This window comes from Hemitrygon akajei, chromosome 17 (assembly GCF_048418815.1).
Source record: "Hemitrygon akajei chromosome 17, sHemAka1.3, whole genome shotgun sequence".
Classification (NCBI taxonomy): Eukaryota; Metazoa; Chordata; class Chondrichthyes; order Myliobatiformes; family Dasyatidae; genus Hemitrygon; species Hemitrygon akajei.
The window spans coordinates 48162030-48187365 of NC_133140.1; the positions used below are offsets into that span (position 1 = coordinate 48162030).

General features: G+C 40.3%; 1 protein-coding gene and 1 long non-coding RNA gene across 2 annotated transcripts in view; one reads left to right on the forward strand and one right to left on the reverse strand.

Annotated features, from left to right (window-relative positions):
• Positions 1 to 2716: 2716 nt before the first annotated feature.
• Positions 2717 to 6472, reverse strand: LOC140740985 (uncharacterized). The gene is made up of 3 exons (XR_012101976.1): positions 6412 to 6472; positions 5186 to 5420; positions 2717 to 3518 (listed from the first exon to the last, which is right to left on the reverse strand). It is a non-coding gene; the product is annotated as an uncharacterized lncRNA (long non-coding RNA).
• Positions 6473 to 6565: 93 nt separating this feature from the next.
• Positions 6566 to 25336, forward strand: part of LOC140740669 (NEDD4-binding protein 1-like) — a 28999-nt gene continuing 10228 nt past the window's right edge. Inside the window, exons 1-2 of the mRNA XM_073070062.1 lie at positions 6566 to 7028; positions 10480 to 12041. Of these exons, the coding sequence (XP_072926163.1) occupies positions 6669 to 7028; positions 10480 to 12041 (1922 nt within the window). The 5' untranslated portion in view covers positions 6566 to 6668. The remainder of the gene's footprint in view (positions 7029 to 10479; positions 12042 to 25336) is intronic.

A 25336-nucleotide genomic window follows, 5' to 3' on the forward strand; every position in this document is an offset into this window, starting at 1 on the left:
TCCCAGCAGAGGCTTAAACATACGTAACTGCTTTTTGTAACTTCCTTTCCCTCTCAAGCTTATTCACTCTTCCTTTCTCTCTTTCCTTCTCTCTCACTCTGCCTCACCCACTCATTCCCTTTCTTTTCTTTTCCTTTTGTAAATGAAAGTAACATCCTATGTTTAGTTTAGATCGCACCTGTTGTTATTTCAAAATATCTCTCAGCACAGTATTTCTCATTTCCTTTCTCATTCTCGCTCACTCACACATTTTCTCCTCTCTCTCTCTCTCTCTCTCTCTCTCTCTCTCTGTCATACACATATTTTCTCTTTTTCATCTTGATTGAATCAATAAGAATGTCATATGTCTGGTAGTTACTTACTTTAGACAGAAAAACTATCCCAATTTCATTCTTGAAGCACTGACTTACAAATAACCCGCATCATTGTTCACTTCCTCTCTAAGCATGTCTCAAGTTTCAGTGTCTCAAGTTTAATGGACTGAGGAGAGATGTGTAACCAAAAAGCAGTGTTAATGTCTTTTTTTAAGTCAAGGGAGAACATACCTATGAAGGTTCAGAAGGGAGGATCAAGAGCACTGTAACTAAAACATTCTTGGTCAACACTACACAGGGTACTAGGATACATATTCTTGCTGCAGTTCTGCCTAATATAATAAATAGTTTTTAAAACTAGTAGAATGGCAGAGAGGTGGCAGATGAGATTTGGTTGCAAGGTTGAAATCAGATTGAGATATTTAAAATCATGAAGTAAGTAGGAAAGGTATATAGAAAGAAACTGTTCTGAAGGCAGTTAAGTGAAGAGTAAGGAAATATAATATAGTCAGAGTGCTGTAGAGCTGTACAGCATGGAGATAGGCCATTTGAGTGATCTCAAGTCCATGCTGACCATTTGTTATCTATCTGTATTAATTCCATCTTGCAGCGTGAGGCCCATAGCTTGCTCTTCCTCGGTGATTCAAGTGCTCATCTAGACACTTCTTAAGTGCTGTCAGCAACTCTGCCTCCACACCCTCTGAGGCTGTGCATTCCAGCTACTCATTGTTCTCTAGTTGAAAGGTATCTCCCCCCACCCCAGATTCCCTTGAAATCTCTTATCCCTTACACTAAATCCATGCCTTCTAATTTTGTCTACCTCTAATATAGGATCAGGCTTCCTCAGTTTGGGTAGGTACATGGAGCTTAGTAAAATAGGTTGCTATGCGGTAGGATAATTCTAGGCAGTTTCTAGACTAGTTTACATGGTTGGCACAACATTGTGAGCTGAAGGGCCTATAGTGTGCTGTAGAGTTCTAGGTTTCTATGTTTAACATGTATATGCCCCTCATAATTTTATAGATACCAGCCCTCTCTTAACCTCTCCTGTTCCAGGGAAAACAAACACAGGTTTTCCTCATTAACTGAAATGCTCCATCCCAATGAATCTCCTCAGCACCATCTCCAGGGGTATCGCACCCTTTCTATGCCTTGGTGACCAGAAATGCACGCAGTAGTACTCCAGCTGAGGTCTGACAGATGTTTCATAAATTGGAACACCATCTCTGTGCTCTCCTGTTTGATGTGCTGACTAATGAAGTCCTGTATCCCATATATCTACTTAACTATGGGATCTACCTCCACTGTCACTTTTAAGGATCTTAGGACTCATACACCAGTGTCTTTCTGTTTTTCTGTACTCCCTAAGAACTGATCATCTAATTATAAACCTCAAAATGCATCATCTCATTTCTCAATCCATTCAATCAGTACTTCAATCTCATCTGTATCTTAAGATTACCCTCTACTCCAACAACACCACCATTTCTCATGTAACTTGCAAATTTACTGTTAATGCATCCAATACCCAAATCTTAATAATTCATGCATATTACAAACAGCAAGAGTTCCAGTGCCAATCCCTGTGCAGTTACGTTTAGCACAGACATCAGATCACAAATGCAAGCCTTGACCATAACCCTCTGTCTTGCATGACCAAGCCAATTTCGGATCCATTTTACCAACTTGCCCTGGATCCCATGGGTGTTAACCTTTTGGACCAGACTCCAACATGTGTGCTTGACAACAGCTTTGATATTATCCAGATCGACAACACTGCCCACATCTATACCCATTGTTACTGCTTCAAAAAATGCATTCAGATTGGGCCTGCTTTGGATAAAGACATACTGGCTTTCGAGTGATCATTCATACTGTCCCTACTACTGGCATTAGGCTTACAGGTTTGTAATTTTCCTTCTTGAACAGAGGAACCACATTTGCCATCCTGCAGTTATCTGACCTCACTTGTAGCCAAAACCTCAGTCAAAGTCCCCGCAACCTTCTCCCTTGCCTCCATAGATAAGTCTCATCTGGCCTGTGAATTTATCCAACTTCTGGCCATCGTGTAGCTTGTCTTCAATTATAGAAAAACGTGCCAGATTTTCACCTTCCCCTTCTCTGAAAGTCTCTTTTCACTACAAAGTCTGTTTCCTTTGTAAATACCAATGAAGAGCATTCATTTAGGACCTCGCCAACACTTTCTGGCTCCGTGGTTATATATAAAGGTGATTAGCAAAGGAATTACAAGATCATGGTCCTTAGCAAAAGAATGATGTTTCACATAGATTTTTTTTTTCTGAACAATGATTTGTTGGAATCACTGATATACAAGACATCCTACAACACGTTGATGACACCACAATTTAGAATACTATGTACCATTCTATACGAAGGAATCAGAATCAGCTTTAATATCACTGGCATACATCATGAAATTTGTTGCTTTGTAGTAGAAGTATACTACAATACATAATAATTTTTAAACTGTAAATTACTGTAAGCATATAAAGTAAATTAAGAAAGTAGTTCAAAAAGAGAGCAACAAAATTAGTGAGGTATAGTTCATGAGTTCATTGTCCATTCAAAAATCTGAGGGAAAGAAGCTGTCCCTGAAATGTTGAGTGTGTATCTTCAGGCCTCTGTACCCCCTTCTTGATGGTAGAAATGCAAAGAGGGCACGTACTGGGTGATGGATGTCCTTGATGGTGGATGTCATTGATGATGGGTGCCACTTTCTTGAAGCATCGTCTTTTGAAGGTGTCCTTGAAACTGGGGAGGACAGTGCCTGTTATGGAGCTAGCTCTCTTTACAACTTTCTGCAGCTTTTTCTGATCCTGTGCAGTGGCCCTTCCACACCAGATGGTGATGCAACCTATGAGAATGCTCTCCCCAGTACACCTGTACAAATTTGTGAAAGTCTTTGGTGACATACCAAGTTTCCTCAAACTCCTAATAAAATATAGACTTGTTATGCCTTCTTTGTAATTGCATCAATATGTTGGACCCAGGTTAGATCCTCAGAGATGTTGGCGCCCAGGAACTTGAAACTGCTCACCTTTTCCACTTCTGATCCCTCAATGAGTGTGCGTTCTGACTTCCCCTTTCTGAAGTCGCCAGTCAATTCCTTGGTCTTACTGACATGACAATAAGTGCAAGCTGATCTATTTTGCTCCAAATGTCATCTGGCCAACATCTGAAATTCTGCAAGCAATAGTTGATTCATCAGCAAATGCAAAGCTCAAAGTACATTCACTATCAAAGAATGTATACTATATACAACCTCAAGGTGCATCTCCTTACAAGCAGCCACAAAACAAAGAAACCCACCAGAATCTATTAAAAAGGACTGCCAAATGCCAACTTATTCAAAAAATAAGAATAAACCATGCAAATAATAAAAAAGCAAATAACATTCATAACTAAAGTTCATGAAAGTGAGTTCACAGTCACAAAGCCAGCTCATTGTTGCAGCTGGCCCAGGAGCCCATTAGCTGCAGGCCACAGTTTCAGTTCAGTGCAGAGATGAGTAAACATTGCCAACCAGTGAGCTTAACCCTCGTCTCAAACCCCCGTCACCCTGACCTTTTTAATCTGGCATGGCACTTAAATTAGTCAAACATTAACTCATTCATTACTATAAGTCAAACATTAGCTCATGGAACCAGGCCCTGCTGCCTCACCTCAGATCTGCCACTTTAAATTGGCTATGTTCACTCCAGCAGAAGCCACATTGGCTCACTCCTCACTCTCAAGTCCGGGCCCCGTCACCTTGATTTGGCTGGTACATGCCACACCACACTGTCTCACACCTTCAAGACTTCAGTTCACACTGCAAAAACGCCAGGTTGTACAGGCAGCTCAAAAGCTCAACTATGAAAGGGAAGTTACAGAATACTAATTGCAGTGATCGTTTTCCAGAAAAAGTGCGAGTAACAAAGTAGTTCGAAGTTTTGTTTGCTGCCAGTAACGTGTTGGTGTATTTCACCAGCACCTTCTTAGACCTATTTTATAGATGGCATTTGAGCTATGCCTAACCACACAGTTGTGGGTTTAGAGAGAATAGAGCAGTGCGCTAAGCACTCATCATTGAGATGCACCAGTGTTGATTGTCAGTGAGGTGGAGATGTTATTTTTGATCTGCACGGACTGTGTGGTCTCCCCAATGAGGAAGTCAAAGATCCAGTTGTAGAGGGTGGTACAGAGGATCAGATTTTGAACTTGTTGATTAGTAATGAGGATATGATTGTGTTGAACACTAAGCTGTAATCAATAAACAGCAACCTGATGCAGGTATTACTGTTGGCCAGGTGATCTAAGCATGAGTGGAGAGCCAGTGAGATTGCATCCCCTGTGGATCTATTGGGGTGATAGGAGTTGATTCTGGCAATGATCACCCTCTCAAAACACTTCATCATGGTAGATGTGGGTGCTACTAGTCAATAGTCGTTGAGGCGCTCATCTTCTTCTTGGGCAATGGTATGATTGGAGCACTTTTGAAGCAGTGGGAAACTCCGACTGCCAGACCTGACATGCATCCAATTCCATCTCTAACTTCAGTCAAAATTGTTCATTCAGCCTTAAATAGCCTTCTGTAAGTTGTACCTAGACTTCTTGTGTTCTGGATCACCAGTCTTGAATGCCACAGATCTAGCCCTCAGCAGACTACAAATCTGGCTCATTCATGGCTTTTGGTCTGGGTATGTTTTCAAAGGCACACACTCATCCACATAGGTTGATGAAGTTGGGGACATTTGTGGCGTATTCATTCAGATTCAAAGATCAGACCCTGAATATCACCAATACACTGATTCAAAGCAGTCCTATAAGCGTTCCTCCGCCTCCCCTCACCATACCTGCTTGGTCCTCACCTCAGGCGCCACGATCTTTATTCACTGCCTATTCACTGCCAGTAGAAGTACAGCCAAGTGAGTGGACTTTTCAAAGTGTGGGCATGGGATGGCACTGTAAGCATTCTTGACAGTGGTGTAACTGTGGTCGTTTGCTCCTTTGGTTCTGCAGGTGATATGTTGGAACATTCTCCACCTCCTCTACCTTTAAAGGATTGAGCAGTCCTGTCCATCAAGCTGCAGCACTGATTCTAAACTGGAAAAGAGGCAGAAAAGGTTCACCAGGATGTTACCAGGTTGGGACAGCTATAATTAGAAAGAGACAAGGAGTCACTGGATAATGTGGGGCTGTTTCCCATGGAACATAGGGAACTGAAGGTGACCCATTCATGGTATATAAATTCATGAGGAGCATAGAAATGGTGACAAGTTAGTCTTTTTCCCCAGGGCAGGGCAGTCTAAAACTAGAGGTTTAAGATGAAAGAGGAAAGATTTAAAGAGATCGGAGGAGCAACATTTTCAGATAGAGGTTAATAGGTACATGGAACAAGCCTCCAGAGAATGTGGCAGAGGCGGCTACAGTTACAAAGTTTAAAAAACGTTCAGTTACATGGATAAGGCTTTACAAGAGTAGATGTAGGGAGGTTACAGAGTCTAGAACTAGTGGTCACAATCTCAGAATAAGGTGTAGACAAGTTTGAAGAGAAATTTCTTCAATCAAGAGATGGTGAATCTTGGGAATTCTTCATCCAGGAGGCTGTAGAGGTTTAGTCAATAGGTCATTCAAATCAACATACGTTTGAGGAGGTGGTACAAAAATAGAACAAAAGAAAATCAGCCATGTTGAAAGGGCAGTGCAGACGTAGTGTGTCAGATAGCTAATTCTTATATTCTTCTGTACAGAGGGAAAGATCCTCTCAGCATCTTACTTCACGGACCTTCTCAGAAACTTGCATTCCTGTTTCCGTATCTTCTTGATACAATTCCATGGGTTAAAATGACAAAGACCCAACATATACTGGCAAAAGTCCAGTTCTGACGAAGGATCATCAACCAGAAGCAATAAATACTGTTTCCATGTCCACGGATGGTGCCTAACCTGCTGAGTGGCCTCAGCATTTTCTGTTTTCACTTCAGATATCCAGCATATCAACTGGCAAGTTTTTAAGCAAATTTGAAAGGGCCTCGCTAATAGTAATTCCACCCTTTCTTAATGTGAATGCATTGTGTAATTTGCAGGTACACACCCGTTTACACCAAGAACACGGAACTCCCCAATGTGGCATCATCAGGGCGAGGAAAGTCCCTATCCACCGCTCGTGCCCGTGCCCGTGCTCGTCCCCGTCATAACATAGCCCGCCTATGGGCGAGCAGAGCGCTGACGTTTGCTACGTGGTGACGTCAATGCCCCGGGCGGTCTGGTTTCCCCCACCTCCTGTGTTGAGGTGGATTCGCGATGTCGGAGAGTGGAGACGGAGAGCGGCCCTGGTCACGGTAGTGCTTCATGGCCACCAGTAACTACACCGAGCGACTCATCATGGCTGGAGTGGCGACTTCGAGCCGTCATGTGGCTCAAAACCAGCCGTACAGAGTCGGTCCTTCCGGAACCTCGGACGTAATTCCCCGCCGATGCCAGGCTCAGGACATCGGCCAGGTCGGGGCCCAGGTTAGCGATGAGTTCGCCGTATCCAGAGACAAACAGATTTACCTGGAGAACAATAAAGATGCAATTCAGGAGCTCTTCCAGGTTGTCCTGACCATCTTGGCACCGACGCTAATGGCACGATACATACCGGAGTCGGTTGACTCTCAGCAGATCTGGGCCCAACTAAAGGGGACTCAGGAGCATGTGAGGAAAGCGAAGGTAGGCTATGGGAATGTTTGAGTTCTACCTTGGCCTATTGGCCTCAGACTGAGTGTTTCTGTTCATTCTCGATCTTCTCCCCAAGGAGGGGGTAAAGCGGAAATAGGTTAACAAAAATAACCCCAGTCGGCCGTGTTACACCAACAGTAAACATTATGGATGATAGACTTCCCAAACGATTTCTTTGTTATAGTTTTGAAATTGTCGCTTAGGCCGGGAAACTAAGTTTGGTACTTCCCAAGAGTTTGGGCTAACTTTGGGACTTTTTAATGCACGAAATCTAAGTTTTAAAGTGTATGCTAATTCCATGATAAATCCTTCGTGTCTTCAGTTACGGAATAAGAATCTAGTTCTGAAAGGGGAAGTTAATTGTGTTACTTTAATTGGATTCGCTGTACACTTGAAGACAGAGCGGCGACTTAGCTTGTATTTTAGCAAAAGCTTGATTCTTGAGCGGCTAAAAATTATCCAGCCAATGCTATTAAATTTTAAAAGGCAGTTTTTTTCTTTAAAAATATTCAGGGTTCTCTCAGGGTTGGTGTGAGTTTGGATAGAACATAATACTGTTGACTTATGGGAGAAAAGCAAAATGTTTAGAATACTTGACATTTAAGTCATGGTATGTTTACAGAAAATTCCATGGTTGCAACATTCAAAAGCTGCAATTGAATTAAATCATTAGTTTGTTAAACAGTCTTTTATAAAAATAGGTAGAATGATGCTAAGTATAATCTTGCTCTTTGTTTTAGTCAACCAATTGGAGCAAAATGGTGCAGGTTGAAATGCAAAATGAAAACTGAACTAAGAAGATCAAATAATACCAGTGGGGAAAGAAACAAAAATAGGCAAGGCTAAAATTTTGGATTAAGGACTTGTCCTTCGGGGAATCGTAACACTGGGTGTGTGTTGTCTGCAATTTTTGCTATTGTGTTTGACCTATAGAATGCTCTGTAGAGTGTTGGTTTTTGCTAGGTGGTCTAGTTCCCCTTGTTCCCCAATTCCTAAAACCATGCCTGATTGGCTACTGTAAGTTACTGCTTGTTATAGACAAATGAATATAAATGTAATTAGTAGTAAGTGTTACAGGGTAACAAAGACAAAATAAAATTGAGATTGTTCTGAGGATAGGCTTGAATCTGATGGGCCAAATGCCCACCTGCAGTTGTCATTAAATATTTTAAGAACATGAAAAGCAAGAAAACGAATATGTTGCAGAGTTTGAAAGATGTGCGATGTCTGCGATAAGTTACTGATTAAGGTGACTAGTAACTAAGAAGACTGGGCTTTCCCTCAGACTGAACAGTGTGTTCCATATAGAGGGTATCCAATCTGGATAAAATTACTCCAGCTTTTCTCCAGCATTTGAGCTAATTGCTACTTCACCTTGAAAGGCTAGGTTCCTGGATGATGAAATAAAGAACAGGTGTTGCAGTTGCCTTGTTTATGTGAGAAGTGCTCCAAGGAGGATGATTGGTTTTGGATGGGAGTGGCTATGAGGGAATCATGGAAGCAACAGGTCCCTCTGAATGCTGAAGGGGGAGGGGAAGACATCCAGCTGTGAAATTTTGTTAAAGACGGCAGAAATTGTGGGGGATGATCTGCGAAAAGAGGAGGCTGATAGAATGCAAGATGAAGATGAGAGGAACCTTCAACCTCCCTTCATTGGGAGGGGAGATTGGTGAGAGCCTGTGCTGTAAGTATAGTTGACCGACTATGGTTAAAAGAAACTCATGGTTGAGGACAAAGACAAAAATATTAAAGTTACTGGTGTGGAAAGTCTTGTGATCAGACCAAGTACAGTTGAGCAAATAGAGTCCTTGCAAAAAGTAGGGTAGGAGGAGGTGCAGTCAACAAAGTTGGGGGAGGGGTGAGGGTGGTTGGTAGGCTTCTAATGGATACTAGTTGCTAACCTCTTCCCTGAGACAAGATGATAAAAGTAAGGGAAGAATCATATATGGGCCAGTTGACAATGAGAGCAGGGTGGAAATTGTCAGTGAAGACCCCAGAGCTACATTTTTGATTTGCAGAAAATGAGCAGAAGTGAAGGAGAATTTTTTTCAAGAGTGAGTTTAGCCAGGTGAAGAGTGATGCTGAAACATGACTGGCTGGACCTCAGTTTAGGGAAGAAGTGAAAGGTTCACTGTGGATTGAAAACTCAGAGTTAGGAAGGCACTGAATTCAACACTAATAAAAGTGCAAAGTGCTAGACAAGTGGAAAATCAGAGTTAAGGGAGGAAGAAATAAATCTTGGGACAAGAATGGTGGAAATAATGGGTTTGTTGGGGCAGTCCTTCTGCATTTTTGGGGAGGAATTAATACATAGGTTGACTGGGATCTGGAGCCTGTGGAGCTGTTGACCAGATAAAATGAGGCCTGCATTTGTCTGGAAGTCAGTGGTCTGATGTTTAGCATTGGGGTCATGGTATGGTAAGATATGTTTTACACTTGATGCACAGTTTCTGAGGTAGAGGTCAGTTTGCAATATCACTGCCATCTTGGGTTGTTTGATGGAATTGGTCTCTAGTGAGTGGGGTACAATAAGTTCAGAGGGGGTAGATCAGAATGAGTAAAGACTGTTGAAATAGTCAATGTTCTGTCATCAGTTATCACAGAATAGGCTTAAGGGGTAAAAGCTGAGAGTCAAGTTGATTTGAGAATTCAGGAAACGAAAATGCATCCACCAGCTGAGGTGAAGAATGGATGCAGAGATAAGTGCAACAGCTGATGACAGCATCATGTCGAGTTCAGAATTCTTTATGATGGGGGAATAAAGAATTGAAGCTGAGGAAGTTCAGAATGGATATAGTGAAAATGTCAAGTGAAGAGACCAGAGGAAGAGATTAGGTTGGAAGAAAATGAAGGGGAATCTTCCCCTCTCTGTAACTTAAACAATCTACTCACATGATCCACTGAGTTTTTCCAGCATTTTGTTTGTTCCTCCACATTCCATTTTGTAGTTCTAATGAAGCACTGTTGACCCAAAATTTGACAGTTTTTCTCCAGTTAATGCTGCTGGATCTCCTGAGTTTTCCAACGTTCTCTTTCTTCGGGTATAAATTGATTTGTTTGGGCTAGACATGATCAGTATCAAAATGAGTTATTTCTGTAATTTTATGCAAGGTCAAACATAATTTTTCATAATTCTCTATTCTGATGTGGCAGTGATGCTCTGAATATTGGTCATTTTACTATATAATTTTTACATCTAAATTTTAAAATATTTTGCCTTAGTCAGAATATTTTATTAAATGCATTGTTCTTGTATCTCGTTTCAAAATTGCCAAGGAGTTGTCACTTGGATCAACAATAATACTATCTTTCCTTGGCCATTTTGCAAAAAAAATAAAAATTCTTACTTGATTTCCCCCCTCCCCCCACAAAGACTGAGAATAGAACATTTGCAGTAGCATTGAATGAAGAGCCATCTAATTTTGTTTTGTCTTTCTTTTAGGAATATATCAAGGGCATTTGTAATCCAGAGCTTCATCAAATTGAGTGTTATCCAAAGGATATGCATTGCATTTTTGCAGGAGCCAGGGGCTTGTTTCTCAAGAGTCTTATACAAGACACTTGTGCTGACATCTCTATGAAAAGTGCTGGAGTGATTGCCATTTATGGATGTGCCGAGGCAGTGATAATGGCAAAAACTCGAATACAGCAGTTTGTGAAGCTTTTTAGAGATAATCAATGTTTACCACCCAGAAGGGAATCTAGCATTAAAAGAAAGTTCAAACTTTTTGTAGAATTACATGCTGATAAATACACAATGGATTTGCTGCTCTTGCCAAGTTCAGTACAAGAGGAGCTACTGAATCTTACTCAAGAAGTACTTCATCTTAAAACATGTATAGATCTTACTTTGGATACTGATCATTCCCAACCTGTTGTCCATGATGGAGTGGATTCTTCTCTAGAGACACAACGTCCAGAGGAAAAATGCAATGATCTGCCATCTTTTGAAGAAATTAGAAAACAGGCTGGAACACCTGTATCTGAACTAGCTCACCAAATGGACACAGTGCTTACACAAGATACACAACAGTCAGGAAGAGAAACAGAAATATCTCGTGAGGAGACATCAGTGGTTAAGGAAAGACAGTCATGCAAAAGAAGATCATCTGCTAGTGAAGACAGACATACAAAACGGCAGTTTTCTGGTGATATTGAAGAGTTCACTGCAATTAATGCTACAGCAAAATCACCTTGCATTGATTTGGTCACTGATTCTGATGATGTATTGATTCATCCCTTAAGTGGACAGCAAGATAATCAAATTGAGGAAGACTCTATCACTGCTACTTCAGAAAAGGAGTTCAGAATGCTAATGGAGTTTTTTACATCAATGGGTTATTCCATTGATATTGTTAAAAAAGTCATTAAGGAAATGGGAGAGACTGAGGAACCTATGGAACTGCTAAAGAAAATTGTTGAAGAAAGTAACCGTTTGGAAAAAGAGCAGGCTAGTGAGACGGATCAAACATCTGTTCCAAATAACACTCGTGAAAGGCTAATGAATGAAGCAAGGAATTCATACATGAAGAAACTTGAAGATTGTACCATTGGAACTGCTGAAGAAAAACTGAGAAAGCAAATATCTGCTTCAAGCACCAGTTCTTTTCCACAGAGAAGTGAGTTACTTAAAGAAAATTTCCATTCTGAAGATGTAGCATTGATTGGTAATGCACAGAATAACAAAGACAAAGTCTTAAAGCTGCCTGCACTCAGACCAACTAAAGGCGCTGAAAGTTTTTGCTCAGCTAAGCTTTGGACCAGTGACTTGACTAATGAGAGAATGATAAATGAAAATGATATTGTAGCAAGAGGAAGTTCTGAACAGACTAATTTGCCTGTTAATTGTGTTGTGCCTTCTAATCAACCAGTAAGAGCTTCAGTAACTGGAGCTCAACGTTTCCATGATTTACTTAAAGGGCCTTACAAACTAAACCTAACAAACGCTCCTGGGAAACAAAATTTAAAACATATCGTAATTGATGGAAGTAATGTTGCAATGTCGTAAGTATGAAATTATTCTCGGGGTTAATTGGGTGGTATGGGCTCGTTGTCCAGAAGGGCCTGTTACCGTGTGGCATATCTAAATAAATATATAAAAATGCTGGAGGAACTCACTAAGTAAGGCAATATCTTACAGTGAGGAATATACTTCATTACTTCATTCTTCTCCATAGATGATAACTTGCTGAGTTCCTCCAGCATTTTGTGTGTGTGTGGCTTAAGATTTCCAGCTTCTGTTTGTTTTTAGTAACTAATTCACAAGAGTAAGATATCTGCTGAACATGACACTTGAAAGAAAGAATATCTTCAATGAAATAAATGAGGAGGAGACTGGTTAGGATGTGAATGGTGGGAGTTGCAGATGATGCAGTTATGAGGCAAAGTATATTTTTTTAGCAGGATCTAAGAACCCATGTATATTTGGTGCCAGTGTGATAACTTCACACTTGAAAGCATATTACAGAAGGAAATAGGTAATTGATTCAGTCATTGCTGTCCATGTTATGACCAAGAATATAGGAAATGTATAAGGCCCTGTGTAGAGAGCACAAAATGTGTATGTCAGTGAGGTGGGGGGGGGGGGGGGGGGGGAGACTTAAAGAATATAAATTCTGGATTGCTACTTGGTGAGATAAACTGATTTATAGATTGTCTAAAGTACTTCTTTAATCCGGAGCAAAATTTAGCCTTCTTTTTGGGTAAAGCTCTTAATCTCGATGTGTTAAGGATACTTTCAGGGAAAGGCTATTTTTGATATAATATTTTGCTGCGAAAGAATTAGTTCTTATAGTTAAAGTTGTAATATTAAGAAGAGCAAGCCAATAATACAAAAGAGGATACCAAAAGTTTTTCTTTCACTTGTATAAAGAGTAAAAGAAAGGCATGAGTGGATTATCAGCCTGCTGGAAAAAGATGCTGGAGAGGTAGTATTGGGAAACAAAAATATGGCAGATGAAATTAATAAGTCTTTTGTAACAGTCTTTACTGTGGAAGACATTAGCAGTATGCCAGAAATTCGAGACTGTCAGAGCAGAAGTGAGTGTAGTTGCTATTACTAAGGAGAAGGTGCTTGGGAAGCTGATAGGTGTGCAGGTAGGTAAGTCACCTGGACCAGACCACACCCAGAGTTCTGAAAGAGGTAGGTAAAGAGATTGTGGAGGCATTATTAATGATCTTTAAAGAATCACTAGTTTCTGGAATGGTTTAGGAGGACTGGCAGATTGCAAATGTCACTCCACTCATTAAGAAGGAGTGAGGCAGAAGAAAGGAAATTATAGGTTAGCCATGGCTCAATGGTTGGGAGAAGTTGGAGTCCATTGATAAGGATGAGGTTTCAGGGTACTTGGAGGCACATGATAAATGGGCCCAAGTCAGCATGGTTTTCTGAAGGCAAAATCCTGCCTGACAAATCTGTTGGAATTATCTCAGGAAATAAGCAGAATAGACAAGGAAGAGTCTAGGGGTTTTCAGAAGGTCTTCGACAAAGTGCCACACATGAGACTGCTAAACAAGAACCCATGGTATTACAGGAAAGATACTAGCATGGGTAGAAGATTGGTTGACTGGTAGGAGGCAAAGTGTGGAAAGAAAAGGAGCTTTTTCCGCTTGGCTACAGTGACTAGTGCTTTTCTGCCGGGTTCAGTGTTGGGGTCGCTTCTTTTCATGTTATGTCACTGATTTGGATGATGGTATTGATGGCTTTGTGGTTAAGATTGCAGTTGATATGAAGGTGGGTGGAGGGCCAGGTAGTGTTGAGGAATCAGGGGATCTGCAGGACTTGGATTAGGAGAATGGGCATAGGGGTGGCAGATGAAATTTATGGAAGTGTATGATGATGCAATTTGGTAGAAGGATTAAAGCTGTAGATTATTTCTAAATGGGGGGGAAAATACAAAAATCAGAGAGGAAAGGGTCTTGAGACCCTTGTGTAGGATTTCCTACAGGTTAACTTGCAGGTTGAGTTAGTGGTAAGGAAGGCAAATGCAATATTAACATTCAGTTCAAGAGGACTAACATTAAAGCAAAAATAAATTGTTGAAGCTTTATTAAAGCACTGGTCAAACCAGAGTTTTGTGAACAGTTTTGTCCCCCTTAACTAAGAAGAAATGTACTGGCATTGGAGAGGGCCTAGACAATGTTCACAATAATGGTTCTGGAAATAAAACAGTTATCATGTGAGGAGTGTCGTGCTCTGGGTCTACTCCTTGAAGTTTAGAAATTGATGGGGAGGGGGTGAGGGATATAATATTGAAAGGACTAGATAAGGATGAGGAGAGGATATTTCCTATTGTGGTGGAATCTTGGACCAGAGCGTACAGCCTCAGAATAGAGGGACGGCCATTTAGAACACAGATGAGTAGGAATTGCTTTAGCCAGAGTAGTGTATCTGTGGAATTCATTGCCACAGATGGCTGTGGGGGGGGGGGGGGGGGGGGCAAGTAATTGGGTATATTTAAAGTGGAGGTTGGTAGGTTCTTGATTACCGAATAGCCAAATTCTGCTCCAATGTCGTATGGCATTTCAGGAAGGGCGATCTTAATGTTTTGGTATTTTAAATTTTTGCATAATTAGGATTCAATCCAAAATTGGGACCTTTAGTCAAAATGGAAACAATAATAAGTATTCAATTTAAGTTGACTGTGATAGATTTAAAAACTTTACTAAAAGGTGTGACAAAGGCTGATGTTCAGAGAATTAATGGATAATGTACCTCAAATGTAATCAAGAAGGAAAGGGGTAATTCAATAGTAGATGAAAAGAAACATTGTAATAGTTTTAATCAGTGGAAAAGCTACTATTGTTTGAAAAAGAAGTTAGGTCCAAAGATTGGGAAAATTTCAAAATTCAGCAAAAGACCAGGAAATTTTTATTTGGAAAGTATAATGAATAATCTTGTGTCAAACACAATGGACTATAAAAGCTTTCATTAACGTATAAGAAGAAAAAAATGACTGGATGTGGATGTGAAGGATTAATTATCTTGGAGGAATAAGAAGTGGCAGAAATACACACTCCTGCCAGATGTTGTTAATCTACTGAGCGCTTCAATATTTTCTGGGGGGGGGGGGGTTTGTGCTGCATAGGAATAATTTCCGAACCGCATACATGTGAATAAGTTTGCTGAGATGGGATGTACAAATGCAATTTCTGACCTACAAGACGTTTTCTACTTTTCTGGATCATGTGGGCCATTTAGTCTAGCGTTGTGCTTACCTCATCTCACTTCCCCTTCTCCTTTATTATCCTCTTGCATAATCATCCTTCAGCATTTTGATTTTCATAGCTTTATTAGGCAAATTTTTAGCATCTCACTAATGTGAGGGATTTTGGATCAATGAAGTAAACAGATTTGGTGTAAATTATGGTATAGAGGCTCTTTCTGCTTCCTCCCCCATCCTGCGAGCTGCTTGGTTCTTGCTCTTTTCATCAAGGCCCAGCACAGAGTAACTTTCATGTCGACCTTGCCAGAAACCCTCTACCCTCAAATAACAACCAAGCAAATCTTCATTCAGTCCATATGGAGACACTGTATGCTTGTGTTCTTTTGATCCAAAGCCTGTTTTGGATCCATTTTACCTATTGAAATCTATAAATTGAACACCCTGCTGCATTTTTAAAAAAGTAAATAATTTGTAATTAGAATCTTTTCCCTTTTAAAAGATAATTGAAGCATTAAATTGTTAATATCGCCAATTAGCAATTTTGGTCTTGTATTGAAGATATTTCTTGTGCCAAAAATAAGAGCAAATAAATAAAGTCTAAGTAGCATATTTCGCAACTCCCTAAGACTATTACGGACAATTCTGATATACAGAATAATCCACTTATTTTCTTTCTACATTGAAATCAACTGCCCTACTAATTGCTCACCAACAAAAAGTGCAATATATATCAGCTAATCAACCTACCAATACTCATGTCTAGACATGGGAGTAAACTGAAGCCCCAGGGGGAACAGGAGAACTGCACAAGAACAGCATTTGAAACTGAGGTTGAAACTGGGTTCCCGGAGCTGTGAATGTATACTCAGAAGGAAATGAGCAATGTTGCTCCTATAATTTTGTCTTGCAGAATTTTTTTAAAGTGGGTGATGCAATTGTGCATATTTTGAAAATAAATTATTGCAGGTGGTAGAAATCTGAAATAAAAGCAGTAAATGCTAGAAATGCTCAGCAGTTCAAGTAATGTCAACATCAGGCCAATTGCCTTTTATCAAAATCATGTCAGAAGAGGGAAGGGGAATAAGCAGATAGTGCAGCGTACCTCTGTGGCTGTTCCCCTCAATAACAGATATAGCACTTTTGGATAGTGATATGGGGGACATCCTATGCAGTGAAAGCCATAAGGACCAGAACCAGACTGGTTCTGTTAGGGGAACGGGAGTTTGTAGACTCACAGATGGTGTGTTGCCTCTTAGTTGCCAGAGTCAGGGACATCTCAGATCAGGTCCACATCATTCTGTGGAGGGAGGGAGGGTGAACAACTAGTACCAATGACATGGGTAGGAAAAGAGATGAGATGCTAAAGAGCAAAAAGGGAGCTTGGTAGGAAGTTGAAAAGCAGGACCTCAATTGTGGTAATCTCCACTGTGCACCAGTGAGGTAAGAATAGGATAATTTGGCAGTTGAATATGTGGCTGAAGAATTGGTGCAGTGGGCAGGGTATCAGATTTGTTAATCATTGAGATCTCTTCTGGGGAAGGTATAACCTGTACTAAAAGGATGGGTTACACCTGAACTTGAAGAGGAACATAGAAAACCTACAGCACAATACAGGTCCTTCAGCCCACAAAGTTGTGCCGAACATGTCCCTACCTTAGACATTACTAGGCTTACCTATAGCCCTCTATTTTTCTAAGTTCCATGTACCTGTCCAAAAGTCTCTCAAAAGACCCTATCGTATCCACCTCCACCACCGTTGCCAGCAGCCCATTCCATGCACTCACCACTTTCTGAGTTTAAAAAAACTTACCCCTGACATCTCCTCTGTACCTACTCCCCAGCAGCTTAAGCCTGTGTCCTCTTGTGGCAACCATTTCAGCCCTGGGGAAAAAGCCTCTGATTGTCCACATGATCAATGCCTCTCATCATCAAGACGACCAGTACTGTCATGGGTAGGTTTGCTAGAGTTGTTAGGGAAGGTTTAAGCTAGTTTGGCAGGGTGATTACAAACAGTGATAAGTCAGAGGATGAGATAGTTGGTGTAGAGGTAGATGCAGCATGTAGAGAGACTGTGAGGAAGAACAGACAGTGGGAAGGGCATAATTGCAGTCAGTTGGGTGGGTTGAAACTGAAATGGGTTGTTATGGAGACTTGACTGTCACAAGGGCAGGAGTGGTTGCCAGATACTCCTTGGTTTAGATGTTTCAAAAGGGACAGGAAGGGAGGTAAGAGGTGGAAGAGTGGCATTGCTAATCAGGAACAGTGGACATCCTCACATCCTGTGGATATTATCTACTGACTCTGTGTGGGTGGAAGTCAAATAAGAAGGGAGCAATCCTGACCAAGGGTCTCGGCCCGAAATGTCGACATTGCTTCTCCTTATACATGCTGCCTGGCCTGCTGTGTTCCACCAGCATTTTGTGTGAGGGAGTAATCACTATTGAGAGTATTCTATAGAACCCCCCCCCCCCCCATCCCAAAAGAGACACTGTTGATGCTGATAGGAAGACAGATTTTGGAAAAATGCAAAAATAACAAGGTTATGGTCATGGATGATTTCAACTTTTCTAATATTGATTGGCAACTCCTTCAGTGCAAAAAGTTTAGATGGGGTGGAATTTAAGTGTGTCCAAGAATGATTCTTGATACAGTATGTTAACAGGTCAACAAGAGGAGAGGCCATACTGGGCTGGTACTATGCAATGAATCTGGTCAGGTGTCAGATCACTCAGTGGGTGGGCATTTTGGAGACAGTGACCACAGCTCCCTGATCTGCACTGTGGCCTTGAAGAGGGATAGGAGAAGGCAGTCTGGGAAAGTATTTAATTGGAGGAAGGTAAATTGCGATACTTTTAGGCAGGAACTTTGGAGTTTAAACTGAGAACAGATGTACTCAAGAAAATGCACAACAGAAATGTTGTTAAGGAACTCTTGTGTGGCTTTCTGGATGTCCCGTTGAGGCAAGGAAAGAAAGGTAGGGTGAAGGAAGCATGTGGAACATCTGGTTGAGAAGAAGAAACAGACTTGCATAAGGTTTAGGAAGCAAGGATCAAACTGGTCTAAAAAATTACACAGAAGATGGGAAAGAGTTTAAGAATGGATTTAAGAGAGCCAGAAAGGGACATGAGAAGACCTTGGTGGGTAGGATTAAGAAAAACCTAAGGTATTCTACATGTACATGAAGAACTGAAGTATGACTAGAGTGAGGAAAGCACTGATCAGGGATAAAATAGAAAACGTGTGCCTCAAGATAGAAGTGGTATGGGAGGTCCATAATGAATACTTTGCTATGTTATTCACCAGTGATGGGGACATTGATAAATGTGAATCCACTGTAGAACAGACTGGTGTGCTGGAACATGTTGATCTTAAAGAGAATGTACTGGAATTTTTGAAAAATATTAGGATAAATATATCCCCAGGGTGGGACAGAATATATCCTATAGGTTACTATAAGAAGCAAGACGAGATTGCTGCACCTTCAACAATTATCTTTGCATGCTCACTGGCCATAGAAGTAGTACCAGAAGGGTGGCAAATGTTATTCCTTTGTTCAAGAAAGATGATACGAATAACCCTGGGAACTATATAGTCCAGTCAGTCTTGCATCAGTGTTGGGAAAACTATTGGAGAGGATTCTTAGAGACAGATTTTACGAGCATTTGGATAAGTTTAATCTGATAAAGGATGGTCAGCATGGCTTTGTGAGTAGCAAGTCATGCCTCACGAACCTTATAGCTGGTATATCTTGCTTCTGTACACCCTTTCGTTTCCATCTGAGATTCTACCAACAATGGTTGTATCATCAGCAATTTTACAGTTGGTATTTGAGCTATGCCTAGCCACGCAGTCATGGGTACAGAGCGAGTAGAGCAGTGGGCTAAGCACACACCACTGAGTTGCACCAGTATTGATCATCAGCAAGGAGTTGTTATTATCACCAATCCGTACAGATTGTGGTCTGCCAGTTAGGAAGTTGAGGATCCAATTGCCAAGAGAGGTACAGAGGCCCAGGTTCTGTAACTTATCAGGTTTGTGGGAATGCTGATGTTAAATGCTGAGCTATTGTCGATGAACGGCATCCTCGCATAGGTGTTGGCATTGTCCAAGTGAGCTAAGGCCATGTGAAGAGCCATTGAGATTGCGTCTGCCGTTTTTTTTTCGCAGTGGAAAAAAAACTGCGAAAGCTCGCTCTTATATTGGGATTGCAATGAGATTTAACTGATTCCATCAAATATAGCACAGTGACTAAAGTATTACTAATATTTTCTCCTCCTTCCTCATTCTGTGCTTGTGAGTTGCATGTGTTAGACGTGTTACTGAATATGCGTACACATAATTATTCACAGCAATAAAGCACGTCATGACGTTCTGAATCATAAGTAAATTCCTTGCATAATTGTACAATGGAGATGCAAAGTATATATGCTTTTCAGTGGAACAAAGTAATGAATCACCATTTGTCTTCTGATTGGGGATTCCCACACTGTCATATTACCATAAGCATAACTTCTTTGCAATAATCTTTGTACTTTTGACCTTTGCATAACCATGTGAATAAAATTTTGTTATTAGTTTGTAGTTTTTCTGATGCAGTAAAATTCCAATACAGAATTTTTCATGACTTTGGTGCGGGACTGACAGATTTTCCAGGTTATGAATGACATTCCAATTCACATCCAATATACTTTTAATTTGCTTTTTAGATAATTAAACTGTTGAAAGTTGTAAGTTAAAAGGGAGCACATGAAAGGGAGTCCCAGAAGGGAACATGGCAGTGGGCACCAAGAGAGTGGAAAAACATTGTACAATGAGCCAGATATTGAACCAAGTAGTTGGAAAGCACTTCATGGTAGTTTTTACCGTAATTGTAGAAATGTTCAGTTTCTATGAGAATGTTGAACTGAATAGATTTTTAAATTTGAGGTTTGTGAAAATTTTGAGAGTTAATTCTGGAAATTGTGTGGAAGTACTAATTTTGTAATTGGATATGATTTCTCCACTGATTTAGTTTTTACAGTTGTTGGAACAAAAAAATGGCAGTTGATAGCTCCTTGCAGGGATCTCCACAAGTATGAATTACAGTGCCTATAAAAATTATTCACCCCAACCCCCCCCCCCCCGGAAGTTTTCACATTTTATTGTTTCAGAACATTGAATCTGTGTCAAAAAAGTCAAAATAAATCCTCTGTGATCACAGAAAAAACTCTTTTGTGTATTTCTAACAAATTTCTACAAATTGATCTAAATTTATTACAATTACTAAACGCAATAGTTGATTACATAATTAACCCCTTCAAGTCAGTATTTAGTAGATTCACTTTTGGCAGCAATTAAGGCCTTGAATCTGTGTGGCTAGGTCTCTGCACATCTGGACACTGCAATTTTTCCTCATTCTTCTGTAAGAAGCTGCTCAAGCTCTGTCAGATTGCATGGGGATTGTGAGTGAACCGTCCTTTTCAAGTCCAGCCACAAATTCTCAATTGGAATGAGGTCTGGACTCTGATTTGCCCACTCCAGGACATGAATTTTCTTGTTTTTAAACTATTCCTGTGTAGCTTTAGCTTCATGCTTGGGATCATTGTCTTGCCAGAAAGCAAATCTTCTTCCAAGGTACAGTTTTCTTGCAGACTACATCAGGTTTTCCTCCAGAATTTCCCTGTATTTTGCTGTATTCATTTTACTCTCAACCTTCATAAGCCTTTCCAGGCCTGCTGCAGTGAAGCGTCCCCACAACATGATGGTTCATGGTAGGGACTGTAATTCAATGTTATATATCAATTAAACAAGAAAAGTTCCATGGAAGTGAATACTTTTTATAGGCAGTGTTATAGGTGAGTAATTTCTTTAGCCAGAGAGTGGTGATCTGTGGAATTCTTTGCCACAGGCAGCTGTGGAGGCCAAGACTTTATGTATATTTAAGGCAGAGGTTGATAGATCTTTCACTGTTCAGGGCATGAAGGAATATGGGGATAAGGCAGGTAATTGGGACTGAGAGGAAAAATGGATCAGCCATGATGAAATTCTGCTCCTATATCATGGTCTTGAATATGAATTTAAGGAGCTAGAAAAATCTGGAGCAGTTATAAGCGTTTTAGTTTCTAATTCAAATAATGCATAGGGTTGTAAAAGAATGCTGAGCAAGATTGGTGATTATGTTTCTGAAGCTGTGTGTTATCAAGATGGCAGGGTCATTGAAGAACATTAGAAACCTATTCATTGATAGGATGGAAGAGGCTGTGGAATTGTTCATTTTGGTGGACATGATCTCAGTTTTATGAAGATGTGTTAAGTATCAATAATGCTTGAAAGTGTCAGAAAAATTTGAGAACAAATACCTATTTGAGTACTAGCATTCTGGAGTGGCAATAGTTTTGTGAAAGGGAAATTTTTTTACTAAGATTATTTTGACGATATAATGTGCAGAGAATGATGGAAAACCGGTATTTATCTCTGCTTAAATTTCCAGTCAAGTATTTGATAAGGTATCATGTTACATGTAATGGAAAAAGTAAAAAATTATGATGTAATATACTAGCCAGGTTAGAAGGCTGACACTTCTAACAGGAAAGGGAACATATACAGCCTCTATTTTTTTAAAAAAGTATTCCCCCCCTGGGAAATTCTCATTTTTTTTACAATATAGAACCATAGAACATTACAGCACAGAAACAGGCCTTTTGGCCCTTGGCTGTGCCAAACCATTTTTCTGCCTAGTCCCACTGACCTGCACCTGGACCATATCCCACCATACCCCACTCATCCATGTGCCTGTCCAAGTTTTTTTTTAATGTTATAAGTGAGCCCGCATTCACCACTTCAACTGGCAGCTCATTCCACACTCCCACCACTCTCTGTGTGAAGAAGCCCCCCCCAATGTTCCCTTTAAACTTTTCCCCCTTCACCCTTAACCCATGTGCTCTGGTTTTTTTCTCCCCTGGCCTCAGTGGAAAAAGCCTGCTTGCATTCACTCTATCTATACCCATTATAATTTTATATACCTCTATCAAATCTCCCCTCATTCTTCTACGCTCCAGGGAATAAAGTCCTAACCTATTCAACCTTTCTCTGTAACTCAGTTCCTCAAGTCCCGGCAACATCCTTGTAAACCTTCTCTTCACTCTTTCAATCTTATTAATATCCTTCCTGTAATTCGGTGACCAAAACTGCACACAATCCTCCAAATTCGGCCTCACCAATGCCTTGTACATCCTCACCATAAGATTCCAACTCTTGTACTCAGTACTTTGATTTAAAAGCTCTCTTTACTACCCTATCTACCTGTGACACCACTTTTAGGGAATTATGTATCTGTATTCCTAGATCCCTCTGTTCTACTGCACTCCTCAGTGCCCTACCATTTACCTTGTATGTTCTACCTTGGTTTTTCCTTCCAAAGTGCAATACCTCACACTTGTCTGTATTAAACTCCATCTGCCATTTTTCAGCCCATTTTTTCCAGCTGGTCCAGTCTCTCTGCAAGCTTTGAAAACCTTCCTCACTGTTCACTACACCTCCAATCTTTGTATCATCAGCAAATTTGCTGATCCAGTTTACCACATTATCATCCAGATCATTGATAAAGATGACTAATAACAATGGACCCAGCACTGATCCCTGTGGCACAGAGGGTCACAGTGGATATTGGATCACAGTGGATTTAATTTGCCCTTTTTTTGACACTGATCAACAGAAAAGATTTCAAAGAGAAAACAGATCTCTACAAAGTGATCTAAATTAATTACAAATATAGAAACACAAAAAAAATTGACAAAATGTTCACCCACTTCAAGTCAGTATTTAGTAGATGCATCTTTGGTTACAATTACAGCCTTGAGTCTGTGTGGATAGGTCTCTTTCAACTTTGAATGTTTAGCTTTGGCTTTATACTTGGGGGCATTGTCTTGCTGGAAAACAAATCTTTTTCCAAGTTGCAGTTCTCTTGCAGACTGCATCAGGCATTCCTCCAGGATTTCCCTGTATTTTGCTACAGTCATTTTACCCTCTACCTTCATAAGCATTCCAGGCCCTGCTGCAGTGAAACATCCCCGCAGCATGATGCACCCACCACTGTGCTTCATAGTAGGGTATGTCATGTTTTGATGATGATGGGTGTTCGGCTTATGCCAAACATAGCAGTTAGTCTGATGGCCAAAAGGCTCAATTTTAGTTTCATCAGACCATAGAGCCTTCTTCCAGTTGACTTCAGAGTCTCCCACATGCCTTCCCGCAAACTCTAGTCAAGATTTCAGCTGTGTTTTTTTTTTCAACAGTGACTTTCTCTTTGCCAGTCTCCCATAAAGCTACAACTGGTGAAGCACCCAGGCAACAGTTGTTGTATGCACAGTCTCTCCCATCTCAGCCATTGAAGCTTGTAACTCCTCCAGAGTTGTCATGGGTTTCTTGGTGGCTTCCTTCACTAGTACCCTTCTTGCATGGTTACTCAGTTTTTGAGGATGGCCTTCTCTAGGCAGATACACAGCTGTGTCATATTCTTTCCATTTGATGATTGGCATAACTATACTCCCAAGGGATATTCAGCGACTAGCAAATTTTTTTGTATCCATCTCCTGACTTGTGCTTTATAATAATCTTTTCTTGGAGTTGCTTGGAGTGTTATTTTGTCTTCATGGTGTAGTTTTTGCCAGGATACTGACTCAACTGCAGTTGGACCTTCAGATACAGGTGTATTTTTACTCCAATCAATTGAAACAGCTTGACTGCACACAGGAGTCCAAAACAGATCTTCATTTAACTAATTATGTGACTTCTGAAACCTGTTATGATCACTGATGCACCAGTAATGATTTAGTGTGTCATATTAAAGGGGGTGAATGCTTATGCAATCAATTTTTTTGTGTGTGTATATTTGTAATTAACTTAGATCCCTTTCAGAGATTTTTTTCCACTTTGATACGAAAGAGTCTTTTTCTGGTGATCAGTGTCAAAAAATGCCAAATTAAATCCACTGATTCAATGTTGTAAAACAAACATGAAAACTTTCTCGGGGTGGGACGGTGAATACTTTTTATAGACACTGTAAATGAGTCTCTGGTTAATAAGGTATAAATGGTGTGCAACAGGGGTTAGTGCTAGGACCTCATGCTTTCCCAATTTAATGGATGAAGACACTAAGCCCTAAATGCATTAATAAAGAAAGTTGTGAAAAGGACATTCAAAGCCAAAATGATACTGATGGATTTAATAAGTAATCAAAAGATCCTGTTAATTGAGTATGTGGAGATTTGTGAGGTGGTCCTTTTTGGGATGAATTTTTTAAATTATCTAAATGGTAAGAAATTGCAGGGTTTGTATTTGATAAAGGTTACTTTCTTCCATCTGTCTGTTTTTGTCCACAGAATTTATTTCTCCCTAACAACTGTTTTGCTTCTTAACATTGCCTTTCCACTGACATCCATTTTACTTTGTGTCCTCTGCAGACATTGATAGTTGCCATGTCTTTGGTCTCATACAGCTTGTTTTCACCATAGCTGATCAATCTATTCACATCTTCATACCACGCATGCCATAATAGCTTGAGGGTCCTTCGCTTCATTGAACAACTGCTGTAATTCCGTTCGCATTATCTGAATGGAAGGTGTCACTTTGGGGATTCACAAGAACTTTTTGTTTGTGCGATATGTAAGACTCTCTTTGTTTCAATCATTCTTGGGCCTTGTCCTTCGTCGCTTTTCCAGTATTTTGTTTCCTGCAATGAAGCAAAAATATGATGCATTTGCTGCTGATTTCCACCCTATTTTTTCTTTGAAGATATTCATAAATGCTTTTTATCCTTGGTTTAACATCTTTATTGCCAACTCAGGCTAGATTAGTAGCCAAAATTCATTAGAAGCCCAGACTCCTACAACAATGTGCTTCTTACCCTGCTACCTGTAAGAAGCCCATTTGATTTTCTAGCCATGTTACTTCTGTTATACTGATGACACTTTCAACAGCAGTATTTAAGATATCTTCCTTTCTCTCAACTATGGATTTCCCAGGTTGACGGAACTACTTCTGCTCCGTTTCCCACATTTCTTTTCTCATTCCTTCCACAATGCACATGAGCAGGAACCACTTGTTCTTCCATTTTACCCCACCAGCCTCCATATTGAATAGATTATCTTGTGTAAT